The sequence below is a fragment of the Enhydra lutris genome, unplaced genomic scaffold (assembly GCF_002288905.1).
Source record: "Enhydra lutris kenyoni isolate GAN:26980312 unplaced genomic scaffold, ASM228890v2 scaffoldscaffold1, whole genome shotgun sequence".
NCBI classification, from domain to species: domain Eukaryota; kingdom Metazoa; phylum Chordata; class Mammalia; order Carnivora; family Mustelidae; genus Enhydra; species Enhydra lutris.
The window spans coordinates 40,922,069-40,941,224 of record NW_019154085.1 but is presented as its reverse complement, the minus strand read 5'-3'; the positions used below and the strand labels follow the sequence as shown (position 1 = coordinate 40,941,224).

General features: G+C 50.0%; 1 protein-coding gene across 1 annotated transcript in view; it reads right to left on the bottom strand.

Moving 5' to 3' along the window:
* The window catches only part of LOC111153162 (inositol polyphosphate-5-phosphatase D), a 108,377-nt gene extending 89,952 nt beyond the window's left edge, over window positions 1-18,425 (bottom strand). The window contains exons 1-2 of the mRNA XM_022512016.1: window positions 18,162-18,425; window positions 2,906-2,969 (exon numbers count right to left, since the gene is read on the bottom strand). Coding sequence (XP_022367724.1) covers window positions 2,906-2,969; window positions 18,162-18,295 — 198 coding nt within the window. The 5' untranslated portion in view covers window positions 18,296-18,425. The remainder of the gene's footprint in view (window positions 1-2,905; window positions 2,970-18,161) is intronic.
* Window positions 18,426-19,156: the final 731 nt, after the last annotated feature.

Below are 19,156 nucleotides of genomic sequence, written 5' to 3'. Positions count from 1 at the left end.
CAGCAGGGGAGGGGAATGAAGCTACAGCCTTCCCTCCCCCTCTCTGATTTCCACGAAGTCTGAGAAAGGTGGAGAGAGAGCAAGGCCCTGAAGGGTCAGGATCGCTCCTCTTCCTGACCCAAATGGGGCGGTCATGCACCATGACACACAGACCCACCGCCTGAGGTCCTTCTGTGACGATCGGAGGTGGGGTGGCCCTTTGGTTTTGTCCAAAAAGACAGAAGCCCCAGCAAGAAGAGTGGAGGGAACTCAAGTAAGAAAGCGACTCAAGCCGCTGGTGCTTTCTTTGGACAAGTTTTTCAAGCCAGATTCTTATTTTAGGGGCCCCACACTGGTGGCAGTAGGCAGGCTCAGGTGTAAGGAATGAGTTATTTAGAAACCGTGGCTCGACTCAGAAAAGAGTATGAGGTTTTGCCTCGACATGAAAAGAGGAACCAGGGTTAAAAATAAGCAAGAGTGGGTCAGGACTGAGAGCCGGTCAGATCTCTGATTTCACCTCCTTGCACACGAGCCTCAGCGTGCTCCTCGGGAGCCTTCTACTTCTGTGATCTCAGGAAGGTGTCGTGTTTTTACGGGAAGGTGTATCCTTCGGAGGGGAAGCTTCCACAGACTGCCTAGGCCCCACAGATCCCTGCACCCTGGTCCCCCAAGAGGTCACAGGCCCAGGGCTGGCCCAGCCCACCGGTCCAGCAGGGCCCCAGCTTTTCGATGAAGACTGCCTGCCCATCGCCCTGGTTGAGCGTGGCCTCAGGTCACCAGCTCTGTCTTCCTGCTCTGACTGTGGGGGCGGGCAGCGGCTCGGGCACCTGGCTGACACGCCAGCCTGTGGCCCCTGAGTGGCCCATGCAGAGAAAGCTGTTGGTGGCTGAGCCACCCAGATCCCCTCTGGGGACTGGTAACTGAGAAGGACACCTGTCTTGGGGAGAAGAACAGACGGGCAAAGGGGGGCTGAGGCATGCCGGGGCACACTTGGGGGGCCTCTGATCCCAAGCCAGGCCTTCTCCCTCACAGGCTGCCCACTCCTTACAGAGGTCAGCCAAAGCAAGGCTCCGTTCTTTGATACCCCGAAAGCCTGATGAGGCCCCAGATTCTGAAACCACCTCGGGACAGGGAGCAACTCCCAGGAACGCACAGCCATGGTGACAAGGACATGAAGGTGAGAGGGGCACAGGCCAGACTCAGTCAGTGCCTGTTTGCAGGCCGTGGGTACAGCCATGCGTACAAGAAGCCACAGAGTTATGTCTTTTCCAGCTCAAGGCCTAGTCATACTTGAAGTCGTCTTCACTTTGAAGGAATAGAAGAAACCACAAGGGGAAAAAAGATCAAAAGCATTGACCAACTTTTAACTTAAGAGAGTTGAGACTCCTTTCAGCAAACCGCCTGTCAAGGGTGCCAACCCGGCCAGGAAAGCTCACAGCGTCCTAGACTCACAAAACACCGCGGAGGCTGTGGGGGCCACTGCCTGCTCCACACAGGATTCCCCTCCGGAGAGACCACCGTGCCCACGACAAGCAGCTGCCAAGGACCTGAGAGGACAGTCTGATGCTCGGGGCGCCGCCATTTTTCCCTGGTGACAGGGCTGAGACATGTGGGCGCCCCAGACGCACTAGAAACATCCAAATGGATATTCTTCAGATCCCGGTGCAGACACCCACTGGGAAGGATGAAGCAGCCCAGAGCGACTCAGCCTGACCTCTATCGGGTGTGGCGACACCAAATGAGCCCAAACTGGCATCTCCCAGAAGCCCCTGCCTCAAAGAGCCCCAGCTGCCCAGGCAGTCAGCTTTGAAAGCCCCAGGGTTGGTTTAAGCACCCCCTTAGGGTCTCATTCTCTGACTTAGTGGCTCACTGAAGCAATTCCTTTGGCCCCTGTCTTCTTCCCAGAGGTGTTCTACTCCACAGGCCTTCTCCTCCTTGACGCGTTTCCAATGACAAGTGTCCCCAACATCTTTCTGTTGTCCTGCCCTCAACGGCATCCTAGCTCTGGCCAAAATGAGTCGTTCCCTTCACATTTTGGAATCCGTGATCATGCCCCACCTCTCTTCCACTTGGATTTTCTTTTCAGCTAAACCCCACAGGCCCTGTGGCTGTCCTCCATGACATGGCATCCGAACCCTGGTCCATCCCTGCTCTTTGCTGGGCACGTGGGTGCATGCTTTTTTTTTTTGGTGCCTCTGACCATGGTCTGGAGAATGGAGCATGACTCCTCTGCCCCCACCCTGAGGACATCTCCTTTGTTCTGACACCATCCCCCACCCTTAATGCAGCCAGATAATAATAGCTCCCTGGGCCTCCACACCACTCAGTCTTCTTGCATTGTGGTCACACAGAGCCCGTGACGTTTGTCATGCAAACTATGGGGGGTGGGGGTGGGCTTTTCAGACTCAGCCTTGGAAAGACTTGCTGCAGCTGATTCTTTGTTAACGTTTAATAGCAAGTTTTACACACTTGGACTCTACACCATGCCACCAGGTGCCACAAGCATCAGTCAGCCTTTGGCAGAACAGCTGTCTACAAATGGAAAGCACTGTTTTGTGTTGACCCATTGGGCGATCATCTAGGCCCTCAGACAAAACTGGTCTGTTCTCCTAGAAGTTCCTCTCCTCTCCTCTCCCTCCTGGACCACCGACCCTTACTCAGTTGAGCTCACTGAAGAAAATAAGCAACAAGCTACAGTCCCTTTCCATTGTCTCCAGGCGCCCTTCCCCAATGGAGACTGGGGTCTCCGCTTACCCACCAAGCCACCCCCACCCGCAGATTTCTGGGGAGAAAGAGGCTTAGCCGGGCCCTCATGTCCGTGTGTTTGGGGCACATCCTTTCTTTTCTGTGTTCTTTGTCTCTGTCCCTTTCTCTGCCAATACCAGCTCTACTCAGGGCCAGATGTCCAGGTTGACAAAGGGCTTACCTGGACAGTGAATTTATCATCTTCATTGGGCAGAATCCTGTACGTGTAAACACAATTCCGGTATCTGAAATAGACCAAAGGCTTCGTTAGATCCCATGTGAGGGAATCCATTTCTCTGGGAACTGAAAGGACAGTAATCCCTGACATGGCTCGAAGAAGCTGGGCATGACTCTGAACTTTGAAGCTGACCATTCCGATGTGGAGATCAGCCGTGACATCAAGCAGCCCCAGTCTGAGGACCCTTCCCTCTGCCCCCTGCCCACCACTCAAGGAGCTCCAGGAAAAGCCATGTGGGGTCTTCTGGACATGATTTACATGGGCACTTGACAGCTGTGTGGTCTGATTTAAAGGAATCTACCCTCAAGACATAACTTCAAGAGTATTTAGCCCCTCCAGGGTGTCTGACGCTTGACTCAACATTTGTATGTGTTCTTTAACTAGATTTTATTTTATTTTATTATTATTATTTTTCAATGTGGAGCTTGAACTCATGACCCTGAGATCAAGACCTGAGCTGAGATCAAGAGTAAGCTGCTTAACCAACTAAGCTACCCAGGCGTTCCTCTTTAACTAGTATTTAAAATTATACACTAGTTAGGGGCACTTGGGTGGCTCAGTCGTTGAAGCATCTGTCTTCATCTCAAGTCATGATCCCAGGGTCCTGGGATGGAGCCCCGCCTACTTGTGATCTCTCTCTCTCTCTGTCAAATAAATAAATAAATCTTTAAAAAAAGAGAGAGAAAAGAAAAAGAAATGTCTCCTCCCCCTTCTGTTGAGCCCTGCTTCTTCGATTTACTACTCCTTTTTGTAAATCATCCCAGAACTCTTAAATGTACACTCAAACTTATATATATACATATCTTTTTAAGTGCACATAATACCACCATATATATGTTGTTCTGACATTTGCTTTTCCCACCAAAAAACATATTTTACAGGTCTCTCCAACTCACATCCCACCATGTGGTTGTACGATCATTTATTTCACCGGCCCATGATGATGGTTGGGTAATTACTTTTAGCTTTTTACTCTCCTAAATGGTGTTGCAGTGAGCCTCTTAGCACCTACACCTCGTGGGATGGCTGAAGTCACGGATTCAGCCTCCCCATCAGTGTGATGGGGACCCTAACAACCCCAGCCATCTGTTGCTGCATCCACTGAGTGAGTTAACGTGGGAGGAGCATTTAGATAGTGCCTGGAACATGCCAGACCCTGCACGTGCTGACATTTACTAGTGGCTGTGGGGAGATCACCACCAGGAGAAGAGCCGCACGAAAGACGTGGGCTTTGTGTTTTGAGAGAGACTGACAGGACTGATGATCGCCGCCCTGCAAGGCTGTCTGTGTCACTTTTCTCTCCCACTAACCGGATATGTCTGTTTCCCCACGCCCTGCCAACAGGCTGCTATCAGACATGTTAATCTTTGCAAATCTGAGAGGTTAAAGAAAAATGAGTACTCACTTTAATCTGCCTTTCTTTATGAGAAAAGTTGACTGTGTTCCCATGTTTCACTATTCGTCTTTCTTTTTCTGAGAATTTCTTTTCATGTGTTTGGCTTACTCTTTTTTTTTTTTTTAAATCATATTTTGCTTATTTATCTGTAAGACTTCGATACAAGCCGCAATATATTTTGGAATTATTTATTGTTGACGGTGTTTATGGATTTTTTTTTTTTTTTTTTTTTTAGGCTGTGTAGAGATTTAACGATTTTATGTGGTCAAGTTATACAATCTTTTTTTGGCTTTTGAACCAATGGATGTTTCAAGAAAGTTTTGGAGAATATTTTGGGTAATTTCGCTTCCACTTGGCTTTTCATTTCTCGCAGGGAAGTTTCTTTTTCTGTCTTTGTCTCGTCTCTGAATGCTCATCACTGTGTACCCTGTCCTGTGTCCAGAGCCCGAGCGGAAGCCACTACTGGCTTATTTCAGAGTCAGCAAGGATGACTCTCTAGGGCACTGTCACCTCACCTCCTGGAGATGTCCCAGAAATGGTGAACCACCCCAGACCCCCATTCCCCCTTCCCCCCTAGCCTCAGCCCCCTTTGCAGAGCCCTGGGGTAGCCCCACCCTGCCAGGCCCTTATCTTTCACTGCTTGTTCTCAGGACACTTCCACTGGTAGATATGCAAATGAGACCAGGCCCAGAACAGTCTTTGTTGGCTGAGGGCAAATAAGGGGAGCAGGCCCCAAACATCAGCCTTTCAACAAAAAGAAGAGGGTCACCAGGAGAGGGGCAGAGACAGCTGCACACGACAGGAAGGCCCTTTAGTTAATCAAGTGTGGCAGACAAGCCCTTCTGGCTTTTTCAGAGAAGTTCTAGGAACACTGAAATGAGAAGGGGTCCCAGTTCCATGTGACTCAGACAGATCAGAACTCAAAAGTGAGTACAATAGGAAGAGAGGACACTCCCCCTTACACAGTGACATCTCAGCAGCCACCACACATGGGGCTGGACACGCTGTCCCTGCAGCTGGGTCAGTTCAGTCTGGGAGGGAAAATGTACAGCGTCACCACGCCAGCCCCGCCCCGCCCACAGGAGATGGGCTGTTCCAGACTGCATGAGGGGGAAAGGGGGCTCTGCAGGCAGGTGGGGGGGTCCCCAGCCCTCCCCCACCACCTCAGCAGCTGCACTTCACTCTGGTCCCAGACGCATAAACATGTACAAATACACACACATACACACAGAGAACACGCATGTATACATGTACATACGGGTGCATACACACAGATGTGTGACCTACATGTGTACACACAGACGCACAGTCTTACACGTGGCATGTTTAGTGAAGGTTCCACGACGAAATCCTCTTTGACAGCAGCTGCCCTACACGTAATCCAGATGGCGCACTACGACGGTCTCGTCCAGCCCTTCCCAGCTCTTTGTGGGGATTTAGTAACAATTTAGGGGGCTAACCCCTTAGGTCCTCGGTTGCTACTCCTTCCAAGGACTGGGTTGCCTTTCAGGGCAACCGTGTCAGGAAGAGCCCCCCCGGAGACCCAGATACGTGGGACGTTGTTCCACTCTCAGGTGAAGTGGGGCTGAGAGCAAATTTCCCACATGACTGAACAGCTGTCCGTGAAAACAGGTGTCCACCCTGTCCTAAGTGGGAAGATGCTTCCTCTGAGCAGCACATTTCTAGAACAATCTTAATATGGTTTGGGAAGGTCTACTTGAGCACAAGAGGGCAAGCCAATGGAAGCAGAAAGAAACACTGTGGCATTTTTATTCTCTTGGATAAATATGACTATTTCTACATGACTACTCCGGGCCAAGTGAACACTGACAAGCGGGCCCAGAAACATCTTCTACCATGGTGAGACTCATGGGGGGTGGGGGTAGGAGGGGACAGAGAAATCAAACTCTAAAATTCAAGAACCTGGGGCACCTGGGTGGCTCAGTGGGTTAAGCCTCTGTCTTTGGCTCAGGTCATGATCCCAGGGTCCTGGAATCGAGCCCCACATCGGGCTCTCTGCTCAGAAGGGAGCCTGCTTCCCCCTTTCTCTCTGCCTGCCTCTCTGCCTACTTGTGATCTCTCTCTGTCAAATAAATAAATAAAATCTTTTAAAAATTTTTGAAAAATAAAAAATAAAGTTCAAGAACCTCATTAGCATCTCTGTCTCGCTCTGTCAATCGTCTTAGTGTGCTCTATAATTGTTTTTAAACCTGTTTGTAATTCTTATTATATATCAGTTCTAATTTCTGGTGTTGTTTGTACATATTTTTTTTCTTGCTTAAATGTTGTAGACTTCTGGACAAGATGGGGTGGGGGAACAAGGGGTGGAAACCCTGCATTCAAAAAGCCACTTGGACTGATAAAGAGACAAGGGAAAATGTATGTCAGCCCTAGGAACCAAGGGTGTTCACTACTTACCACCAAAACCTCAAAGAATCCAGCCAAAGAGAGTCAGAAAATGAATTATAAGAGGCCATTAGTTCAGAAGAGAGAAGGTGAGAGGAGGCCAGGTGGCCAAGTGAAAGGTGGAGGGGAGGCAGCCAGAGTGCTGCTGGGGGTCTGTTGAGTACCCTGCCCCAGCAGCTGGGAGTCCAGCACATTGTTCCTTGTATGAGACCCCTGGGAGGAAGCCCACCTATCTGTGAGCCACACCACCCCTCATCACTTACCTCCATCAGCTGGATCTCAGATTGGGGCTCCCACCCCCATCCCTGCTGGTCTTTTATGTCTCTGGGAAGAGGATTTGGGCAGAAACCCACTCTGTTCTCCAAAAGAATCTGTTCCAACTTTTCCCAACAGTTCTTTGTCAGAAAAGAAAAATCGCCAGACCTATGAAAACATTGCACCACTCGAAAGAAGGGCATCATTTTGCCAAGGACTCAAAGGTGTTCCTTCCATGTTTCATAGAATCACTACACAAAGAATAAAAGACATTTTGGCGAAATCTGACTTGAGAACTCAGTCCACCATTGCATCTCCGGCTCGGGAAGATCAATAGTAAAGTCTGAGCAGCGTGAGACGAGAAAAAGCGATCAGATGGGAAAATCCAGGAGTTCACGAGTCAGCACGAAACACCACAACCAAGGCGATAAACAGCAGCTCACGTCCTGGAGAATGCTAACAAAGAAGAAAAACTCAAGAAAGTCAGTACAGCAAGAAAAGACAGGGAGGGAACAAGAGAAATAGAGAAGACAGAGCTCTGTCCTCAAACATAACGTAAGTAGAGGTTTCTGAAAGCACAGATAATTTTTTAAATAAAAATTAAAAAACAGGTACTGAATCTAAGAGTGTATGACTTGAAAAGCAGAAAATTAAGTGGCCAACCCTCGGGCAAATTGAATAAAGGAAAGAAAAAAATGTTCACCTTCTTCCTACCCGCCATCTAGACTGGGTCCATCCTTTTCCACCTGCCCTGTGTCTGGGAGATGGACCCGTGTGGACTGCCTCACGCAGGTCTGGCACAGGCAGAGTGAGAGGAGCACCTGAGGGAGGCATTTGGTCCCCTGACCCCACCCTGCCTCCAGCAGAAGGCCTGGTGACAGCCTGTCCCCTGGCTCTTTAGGTATGGGAATGGGTTCCCAAGGTTGCTAGCTCCAGGCTGTGCTGCCTTCCCTGTCAACCCTCTGGATTAAGCCATCTCTTCCCTGCTAGGAGCCCAGCCAACACAAAGAGGAAACAAAATCAAAAAGAGAAAAAGAAGAAAGAACAGTAATAAAAGAGAAATCTGAAAATTACAGAAAACTATGCACAACTGTGTGTTAGAAAACTCAAAAAGCTCAACAAATGGACTGTTTTCTGAAAAATAAAGATAACTTACTGAAAGTGAAACAAGAGATAGAAAACAAGAATCAATCAACACCAAAGAAGAAACTGAAGCAAATATTTGAAAATGATCTCTGGGGACGCCTGGCTGGCTCAGTCGGTGGACCATGCAACTCTTGATCTTGGGGTTGTGAGTTAGAGCCCCATGTTGGGTGTGGAGATTGCTTAAAAATTAAGTAAAAATAAATAAATAAAAATGGTCTCTGTAAGTGGCTCTGAGGAAAAGCACCTCTGCCAAACTTTTTTTTAATATTTCAAAAAAATCAGATAATAATGATGCCACATAAATGTCTCCATATTTTATCATTTCCATGGCTCTTAAACCTTTTTTTTTTAAGATTTTATTTATTTATTTGACAGAGATCACAAGTAGGCAAAGAGTAAGGCAGAGAGAGAGGGAAGCAGGCTCCCTGCTGAGCAGAGAGCCCGATGTGGGGCTCGATGTGGGGCTCGATCCCAGGACCCTGTGATCATGACCTGAGCCGAAGGCAGAGGCTTTAACCCATTGAGCCACCCAGGCGCCCCCATGGCTCTTAAACCTTAACTTGCCCAAAATCATATAAATCAATATCACCTACGAGCATATATACAAAAATTCTAAATAAAATTCACAGTACCAAAAATAATATAATCAAGAACAGAACAGTTCATTTTAATTCTGCAAAAGAGGTTAATGTTAGGGAGTTTATAAATTTAAGCTATTATGCCAGTAAATGAAATAAGGGAAACAACATAATCATCTCAATAGATATTAAAAAGGCATTCGATCAAATTAAATACTTATTCATTCAAAACTTTATAAAACTAGGAAAAGATGGGTCCTTGTTTGACATGACAAAGAGCGAAAATTAACTTTTATCAAGCGCTAACTTCGTGTGGATATTATATCAAGTCCTTCCCAGGCAGTGTCATGTTTGACTCTCACAGAACCTCCTGAGGTACATCTATTCTCTTCCCAATATCCTCCACGGCAATGTTTTAGAAATACTGGCCAATGTAATAAACTATGAAACCTTAATCAGAGTTATAAGTATCTGGAAAGTAGACCACAGAATGATCACAATTTATATATAACATGATGGTCTCTCAAGAAAATCCAAGAGAAGCAAATGAAAAACAGTTTGAAATAATGAGGAGTAAGTAAAATGATAGAATAAAAGTTAAATTTATAAAAACCTATAAATCTCCTGTATGTTATCTGTTACCACAAAAGGGTAACTGGAGAAGAAAAGGTTTCATTTACAAAAGTAACAAAATTATAAAGTAATCAGACGTAATCCTAACGAGAAATAGAAAGGACCTATAGAAAGAAAACTACAAGATTTTAAAGAAGGGAAGGTGTACTTATCATTAAGACTAATGCTAAAATATTCCTGGGATGTCTGGGTGGCTCAGTCGGTTAAGTGTCTGCCTTTGGCTGAGCTCATGATCCCAGGGTCCTGGGATCGAGTCCCAAATCGGGCTCTTTGCTCAGCAGGGAGCCTGCTTCTCCCTCTGCTGCTCTCCCTGCTTGTGCTCTCTCTCTCTGATACATAACTAAATAAATAAATGACTAATACTAAAAAGTTCCTTTCCACAAGTTATATTATGGATTTCCTGCCATTGCAATTGAAGTCCCAACTGTATTTTTTCCAACTTGACAAAATTCCTAGCTGGTTCACCCGGAAGAACACTCAAAAACAACAGATAAGAAAATCCTAAAATAAACTTATAAAATTGCGGTGATGTATTTGGCATAAGAAAACCAGACATACGTGGAAAAGGGTAAACAGGCAAGAAAGAGATATGTAATACTTAATATACAGGGAAAGAGGACTCAGAAAAGGCATAAATCATTCAGTCAAAGTTTCTGAGAAAGATGATTGGTTACTAAAAAAATACACATATACCTTTGTCTTACACCATTCATTGAATCACTGATTTAATTCCAGAGAGATTAAAGTGTTCAATGTAAAATAAATAAATAAAATAAAATAAAATCCAAAAAAAGCCTATCATTCCTCCATCTGTTTTTGCCAAGTACCTTGCATGTGATATACACATTTGTTCAATCCACCCGCCGCCACTACTATGTAGCCACTCTCAGCCCTGCTTTTCAGATGAGGAAACCAAGGTCCCATAGAATTGCTGGGGGCTGGACAGGCACAGTCATCCTTAGCCCGAGTCTATCAAGTTCCACAGACCCTGTCCTAACTCTCCCACTTCCCAACGAGGACAAAAAAAAAAAAAAACCAAACAAACAAAACAAAATAGCCGTGCACAGACTCTTCACATTGAAAAGCAAAGGAGAAAAAATTCACAAAGGAAAAAGACTGATAGACTTCATGAAAATTTACAATTTCTGAATGTCAAAGAAATCATAAAGTTTAAAGGCAAACCCACAGTGCAAATATTTGCAACAAAAGTGATCTAAGGGACAGCTGGGTGGCTCCGTCGTTAAGCTTCTGCCTTTGGCTCAGGTCATGATCTCAGGGTCTTGGGATGGAGCTCCACGTCCAGCTCCCTGTTCAGCCTGCTTCTCCCTCTCCCCCTACCCCTGCTTGTGTTCCCTCTCTGGTTGTCTCTCTCTATCAAATAAATAAATAAAATCTTTAAAAAAAAAAGTGATCTAAGGTCTTCATGCAAACAGATACCAGAAAAACCACAGCTTCATAAGAAAAATGGCAAACAGAATGCACAGCTCATTCACCAAAGATGAATTATGAAGGTCAACAGTCCTACCAAACAAGTTTACTGGGACTGCCATCAAGAAATGCAAAGAAAAAGGAACAGAAATGAAACACCTTTCACCTTGCAACTTAATACTTTTTTAAAAATTTCTTTTCAGCGTAACAGTATTCATTGTTTTTGCGCCACACCCAGTGCTCCATGCAATCCGTGCCCTCCCTAATACCCACCACCTGGTTCCCCCCACCCCCCCCCCCCCCCCCCCCGCCCCTTCAAAACCCTCAGATTGTTTTTAAATGCAGATATTTTTAAGTGCAAATATTCAGTCCAGGAGACTGGAATGAGGTGAGCACCCCTCATACTGCCGGCCAGAACACAAAATGGAACAAAATTTCTGGAAAGTGATTTGTCCTTCTGTATCAAGAGACTAAAAAACTTTTCAGCAATTTGATCCGGTAATTCCACCGATGGGAATCTATAACCAGAAATGTCACATCTGCACTGAGACCTTCATCACCATCATGTTTATAACAACAAAACGCTGCTGGTAACTTAAATGTCTGACAATACAAGACTTGCTTCAGAAATTGCAGCACATCATGTAATAGAATTTTGGCACCCGTTAAGTATGATATTTAGGGAAAAGAACTTTAACTAACCAGGAAATGTTAGCGTTGCTAAAAAACACAAACCAAAATGACACGGTTAGAGCTAAATATATAGTACAGAGATTTATCTCTCTCTGGAGAAAGAGGAATGCAGAGAGAGTGAGAATATACACCCACAAATTAACAGTATTTATGTTGGTCTCTCAGCAATTGGGTGATTATTTTCCTCCTTTACACTTTGTACTCTTCATATATTATACTTAATGCTGTATTTTTTTTTAAAGATTTTATTTATTTATTTATTTGACAAACAGAGATCACAAGCAGGCAGAGAGGCAGGCAGAGAGAGAGAGGAGGAAGTAGGCTCCCTGCTGAGCAGAGAGCCCCATGCGGGGCTCGATCCCAGGACCCGGGGATCATGCCCTGAGCCAAAAGCAGAGGCTTTAACCTACTGAGCCACCCTGACACCCCCTTAATGCTATATATATTTTTTAAGTTACTTGAAAGGGACACGGCAGTGCTTATCAGCAGATCTAGTTCTATGTGGCCTCTGACGCCAGCAATGGCCTCACAAGCTGTCTCCTCTCCGGAGGCCTGGAGCCTGGCTGGCAAGTGAGGAGGCTGGACCAGCGGACTGTTTTGGAGCCAGCCCTACCTGGGGTTATTTTTAAAAAGTAGCTGAACCCAAATTGTTTGGGTGCTGGTACTTATTAAAACTATGTTTTTTTGTTTTTTTGTTTGTTTGTTTTTTATTTTTATTTTTATTTTATTTTTTTAAAGATTTTTGTTTATTTGACAGAGGGAGACACAGGGAGAGAGGGAACACAAGCAGGGAGAGTGGAGAGGGAGAAGCAGGCCTCCCGCTGAGCAGGTGTGGGGCTCGATCCCAGGACCCTGGGATCATGACCTGAGCTGAAGGCAGATCTTAACAACTGAGTCACCCAGGCACCCCAATATGAAGTTTTTCTAATTAATGGGCAAAGGGGGTGTGACGTGAGCATGGGAGAAAGGAAAGATCTGGTCCCCAGAACTGCGGGCTTGTTCTCCCCACTTCCCCCGGGACAAGGCCTGCTGCAGCTACCAGCACTGATCTCCACCTTGTCCATAAGCTGGGCTCCCTCTTCAGAGCCTTAGGACTTCTGTCCCCTCAGGATCTCCCACCTAAATGGAAACTAGTTAATCACTCTTAAGATGGCTGCCATTCCTTCTTGACTTTCTCTTCAATCTACCTGGTGCTTCTTCCTGGCATCCGTGCCCCACACCCCTCTCTCCCTCAGGCTTCTGGGCACTCAACCCTGGCCCCAGTGGCCACTGGACACTCATGCACCATTCACGTGTTCTTCCTGCCTTATCTCTTTGAGCGCTTCCTCCGAGGAGGCCCCACATGACAGCTCACTGTCTCCCAGAGGCTCTTACAGGCCTCTAGGAAGTTCTTGAAGTGACATGCAGGCCCGAGCTCTCCTCTTTCCTTCTGCTGTGGAATTTTCTTCACAGACGGCCCATTCTCCCCTGCATCTGAGATGTCACTACTCACTCTATCACTTGTACGAAATAATAGCCCGTGGATGCTTATTGCGTGCCTGGCCTTGGGTCACACGCGTTGCCCACATTCTCCCGTTTTACCCTCCCAATAATCCAATGACAACAACAGATAGACAGATAACCCGATCTTTTTAAAAGGGCAGAGGACCTGAATACATATTTCTCCAAATAAGATAGAGAAATAGCCAAGTGACATGAAAAGAAACTCAACATCATTGGTCATTACGGAAACACAACTCAAAAGTCACAACAAGGGGCCCCTTCACACCCACCCTGGGATGGTTATTACCAAAAAGACAATGACAAAGCTGGGTAAAGATGCAGGAGCATCAGAACCCTCACACACAGCTGACAGGGACAGAAAATGGAGCCGCTTCTGTGGAAGCAGGGTGACAATCCCACAAAAAGCTAGAATTACCCATAGGACCCAGCAATTCCACCCGAGACCACCGAAAACACGTGTTCATGTAAAAACTTGCACATGAATGTTCACAGCAGCATTGTTCACAACAGCCCCCAAAATGGAAACAACCCACATGTCCATCAACTGATGCATGGACATGTACAGTGTGGTCTATCCACACAACGATTATTTAGCCATAAAAAGGAACACTCAGGCTGCCCCACAGGTGAAATTAAAAGCATTGTGCTGGGTGAAAACAGCCGGACAGAGGGGGCCACATATTATATATGATTCCGTTTATAACCCAAGGACTGGGCATGTCACCAGCGACAATGCAGGGTGGGGACAGGGAGGTTAGTGTCTCACGAATAGAACTCACACCAGATATGGCCAACCACAGAGGGCCTCCCCCTAAGGACGGTGTCCCAGGGCAGGGATTTGGGCAAGAAGGGTGGGCCTCCCCTCACTCCATCGCTGGGACAAGCAGGAAGGCCTGGTCAGGGGCACCAGTGCCATTTCTCCACCATACTTGGGCTCACACTTCAGGAGAGGGGACCACTCAAAGAAGAAGCACCAGGGTCTGTGCTCATGTGAATGTAACCTGTCAGGTAGGCCAGCTTGCAAAACACACGAAAGCCAGAGCCTGTTTTGATTCCAGAATGCTGGGTACGGGCCCAGAAAGCCTGAAGACACTTGACTTTACCAGGTTCTTCTGAGTCACTTCAAATAGAAGATGCCAGTGACCCATTCAACACACAGGCCTTCACAGGCACACCCCTCCTGCCTGCCTTGAACCTGGAGAGAAGACTGAAAAGAGTAGCCCTTGGACAAGCTCTTATGTAAAGGGGATTTCAAGAGCCCGTGATCCTTTAGCTCTGGCTGCTGGCGACTGTCTGGGCCAGCATTTGTCCTCACTTTCTGTCAACACCAGGTGTGAAAACCAATAGTTCTTTGCATGGCACAAAAATAAGCAATGAGCAGTGCAAACCTGACTCAAACCTTGGAAGGGGATTGGAGGAAGGGGGGTTATGCCATGCATTCTCACCACAGGATATGGCTTTACGCCTCTCCTGGGCATCAATGCCCTCCCACAACCCTTCTCTGTGCCTCCCCTTTCCAGGCCTCCCTGACCCCACGCACACCCAGGTTGGCTGGCTCCCCTCCTTTTCTCCCTCCTGAGAACGGCCTGAGTTCAAGTCCTGACCCTGCCCATTATCAGTCCTATAAACATGACAGGCCACCTAACCTCTCTGGGTCTCAGCTTCCTCATCTGTAAAGTGGGGATGATGAGAGTCCTTCCTCCAAAGGCCATCAGGGACAGTGAGTTAATCCACGTAAAGAACCTAGAATAGGGAGCCAGGCACACAGTAAGCCTTCAGGAGTCTTTTGGGTTATTTTTAGACAGAAGAGGTGAGCAACCCCCTTCTGTTAGGGGAACAAGGCTTAAGGCTTACTCTACCTCAGTGGCCCTATCACATTCCGGTGTCCCAACAAGAAGAATGCCTTCTCTGAGGGAACTTTTGGTGGCTCAGTGTCCTTCTAGTGCTTCTTTATCCTTGGGGCTGTGTTGACGAGGCCTCAGTCAAGGCTGCCTGGTACACTGTCCCTGGGAATGCAACTGTGGCTGTGCCTGGGCACCTCGGGGGGGCAGAGGGTTGTGTCCTGAGGAAACCAAAACCACTTCCCTGCCCCGGCTGCCTCGACAGGGTGCTGGTTCCTGACCCAAAGGCTGCTCACACCTGCTCTTCCCCCAGGAGGAAAACCAACCCTTTCTAGTGCACTGTGGTGGGAAGGCCACCCAACTGGGCTTGTGGTGTTCCCAATGATGTTGGGCCATCGTTCTAGTTCTGCCTGTGCGGCCTGAGCAAGAGGAGGCTGACCCTGCTGACTCCAGGCCCCTTCCCTGGAGGGATACCCCTACCCCCGTATCCCCAAAGGTATATCTCTTTTCTGCAGCATAAGCACCTGAAGGTAACACTGTCCCCATGCGGATGGGCCACCCTGGCAGGAGAGGAGGGCGTGAGCTTGATACCCCTTCATGTCCCCATCCCAGATGGGTCGGACGCCCCCCTAGGTGCCCCGTGGCTGCTTTGAGTCGGGTTAGGGCAGGCTGATGTGGGCCCCATCTGGACAAGCCCGCTGTCCCTGTTTTCAAGCCCCTTGTCACAAGATGGCAGAGCTAGACTCAAACCACGTGGCCAGCTGCCTGGGGTCTTCCCCCTCCATCCAGCTCTCTGTGCTCAAGAAGGGCCTCTGGGGTCTCCCTCCAGCAGGGCTCTCTGAGCTGTGGAGGAAAGGGCTGAGCTTTCCTGCCCAGGGGCAGGTGGTAGGGCTGACCTCTGGGGAGGAAATGTGGGTTTGCAAGGCCTGGGGTGATGGTGCGCTCTTGTCAACGTGGGCGGCCCTGAATTGCAGCCTTGTCTTTCGGCATCTCCCTCCCCCCTCCCTCATTTCATTTAAATAGTCAAATCCTGTTCTCTTTCCTGGGCACCAAGGCCGCTGGGGAGAAGGTGTATGCAGTTCCTGGTGCTCCCGACACAGCAGCTTAGCTTCCCTGCTGTCCCCTCACTCACTGGCAGGCAGTGGGGAGAGGCTCCAGCCACTGGGCACAAGCAGAAGGAGGTCTTGGCATGCCCGGCCAGGAGGCCTTTTCCTCTGGATGTTTCTAGAGAGGGAGGGCAAGCTCCTGGTGGCTTCCTTCTGCAGGCCTGGCTCCCCGGGATCCCTGCGCTCCTAGCTGACTTCCAGACAGACAGCACTTGGGAAACAGAGAAAAGCCCAGCTGCTTTTCACCCTGTCAGGGTTCCCAGCACTAGGAGGAATCCAAGTGCTGGGGTCTGGACCTAAAAGGGCTTTGAGGATGGGAGCTTGATGAGAAGAGCAGACATCTGTGGGCACCACGGGCACTGTCCCTAAGAAAGAGACCTTGTATCTTTGCTGCAGCTCTGAGAGTAATTCAGTGCGGATGGGCAGAGGGGAGGAGAGAGGGAGGAAGGAATACAGAAAACTAGGCCCAGAGCCCAGCCTGCCACCAGCCAGCAGGGCAATGGAGCCAAAGGCCTCCCCTTTCAGAGCTCCTTCCACTCACTCGCAGTCTGGGGCCAAGGGACAAGAGGTTCGCAAGGGCCTCTAGGCCCAGCCCTAGCTCTGGCTTGCCAGCGTGGAGTCAGAGACCGTGTCTGTAACCTGGGCACAACCTGAGCACCCTGCCAGAGCACCCTGACCAAAGGGCCGCTGGGAGGGTCCTGGAAACTCTCAGTGGGAGGCTCAGCCCACAGCCAACACCCAATAGCTTGAGCCTTCCACGAAGGTCCACAGGGCAAGAGAGAGCCATGGGGGCTCAGTGGAGTCAGTGTGGAGTGTTCCCATCCTTTCCAAGGCCCCACTGGCAGGTGCCCACAGAGGCAGTGCCTGCGGGGAAGTCCTGGGTCCCTTCCCCTGAGTGCAAAAGTGGGGGGTGGTAGGGGAAGTTGGCCTTGGGAGGTGAGCCTCTGGTGCAGTCAGCATTTGAAACCACTGGCCAGCTGCATCCTTGTCAGCACCCTGGCTTCTCTTGCTGTCCCCTGGAACCCTATGCTCACACTCGGCCTGACAGCATTAGGAGCAGGGCAGCAAGGGTCCAGTTACCTGGGTGCATGCAGCCTCTGGGGGCAGATGGCCCTGGCTTTGACTGTCATCAGTCTCTGAGCCCATCAGAGCCTCAGTTTCCTCATCTGTAAAGGGGACTGACAGGGGGCCTACAGTTCAGGTTGCCATGAGGATGAAATGGGGTAACACCAAGACAAACGCTTACACTCAATGCTCAAAACAGGTCTGCGGTCAGTGACTGACTTCCCATCCTGCCTGTTCTGAGGGAACTTTCTGCAAGTCCATGGATACTACCTGAGAGGAGCAGGGGCACAACCTATCCCCAACAGTGCCTCGAGGGATGGTGAGATGACAGGCCTGCAAGCATGAGGGCCTTTTTCAGACATGGGTCAAATGAGGGTGTTTTAAAAAGGAACCTTCAGCAAGTGGCTGTTTCCTCCGTTGTTAAGACAACTGGAGGTTTCAGCAATATCCCAGAGCTGGAAGTGGGGTGAAGTGGGGGTGTGGGGGGGGGGGGGTTGACGGGGGCCAAGGGGCCAAAACTGGCTGGGGACACAGCCCAGGGCTGAGGACACAGCCCAGGGCTGGAGGGTGGAGAGAAGATGTTCTCCCTGTCAGTGATGGTGACTTCCTCTGCTCTCAGGGCCCCGAACACAACTTTTGGGTGAACTGAGAGCTCTTTCTGGAGTGAACCCATCCCATATTCTGACTCCCCGAACAACAACTTCCTCCAGGGACCCAAAGCCTAGGTTCCAGAAAGGTCCTCTCTTGCCACATCTGTTCTTCCACGAGGGTTTCCAGGCTGGGCATCTTAGACCAACACCTGAGCTGACCAAGCTGCTTTCAAACACAGGCACCCGCTTCGGATCCCTAAGCTTCCGCCTGCCTCCCAGAACCTGGAGACCCCCGGCCCGGCCCCTGGCACCACCGCCCCTGGATAGCGGGCAAGGGTGACCAGGTCCCCGGTGGTCCTAGGGAGCTCCTGGGGCAAAAAACCTGAGCTCCAAGGCCCAGCAGGGCCCACAGTGGGCCTTAGCTGGACCCACCAACAAATCTGGGCAACAGGCAAGACAGGTACACGCATCCTGTGCCATGAAGACAACTTGTCCCCGCGTGGGCGCGAGGCCCCAGCCGGCCTCCCCTCCCCGGCCAGGGCGGGCGCCGCGCACTTACAGCACACACAGCGCGTAGGCCCGGGAGATGGACTCGCTGGCGCGCACGAGGAAGCTCCCGTCCTTGCCCGTCCTGGACAGCAGCTCCTCGGCCTTGGAGCGGGTGATGTTGCCGTGGTTCCAGCAGGGGACCATGGCGGGCACGGGCCTCCCGGGGCCAGGCCGGTGGCCACCGCAGGACCGACGCGCCACTAAGGGTCGCCGAGGCCCCTGCACTGGGACCTGGAGCCGCCGTCTGTCTGTCCCCTCTCGGCTGCCCTGCTGCTGCCACCAGCTCCCTGACCGACTTCCTGTTTCAGGAGCTCAGCGGGGGAAAGGAAGCCAGCGGCCACGGAGAACTTCCTCATTGCGGAGACCAGCCGGGGAGGCCGCGCTGCTCCTTCCCACCCCGCCCACCCGCCTGCCGCCCCTCCCCACCGAGGCCTGGGTTGGGGGGCAGCTGCTCTGGGGTGGGGAGGCCCACGGCTGGCTTCTGAAGAAGGGTGGCCTACCAGGTGTGGACCGGCCAAAACAGTGGCCACCAGCGGCCTAGCCTGCTGTTCACGTGGGAGGGCCACGCCCGGGCTAGATCCCTCCGCCTTCAGGCCTACACTGCCCCAGAGCTGCTTCGCCGACCCCGGCGTGCGCACCCGGAACCTGGCAAAACTGAGGGGTGGGAGCACGGTGGAGCCCCAGCCCCACGTGAGAGACTCAGGGCACCACGCAGCCCTGGGTGCTGGGAGGACCTTCGATGACACCACCGAAGGGCTCCAAGGGCCCAGGTGACAGCTCTGTGACAACCTTAACCCTCGTCCCCAGGGGACTGTGGGTGTGAAGGAGCCCTGCTCTCTAGGGCCGCCCTGCTTAGTGACACAAGAAGGGTGTAGAGGGCCCGAAACATGGACGTTGCACAGGGTGAACACAGGCTGGGTTTTCACCTCTGGATCTTTCCAAGATGCTGGGGAAATCACACTTCGCTATGGGCTGGCCACCTGGCCAAGGATAAGCAACGGGCCT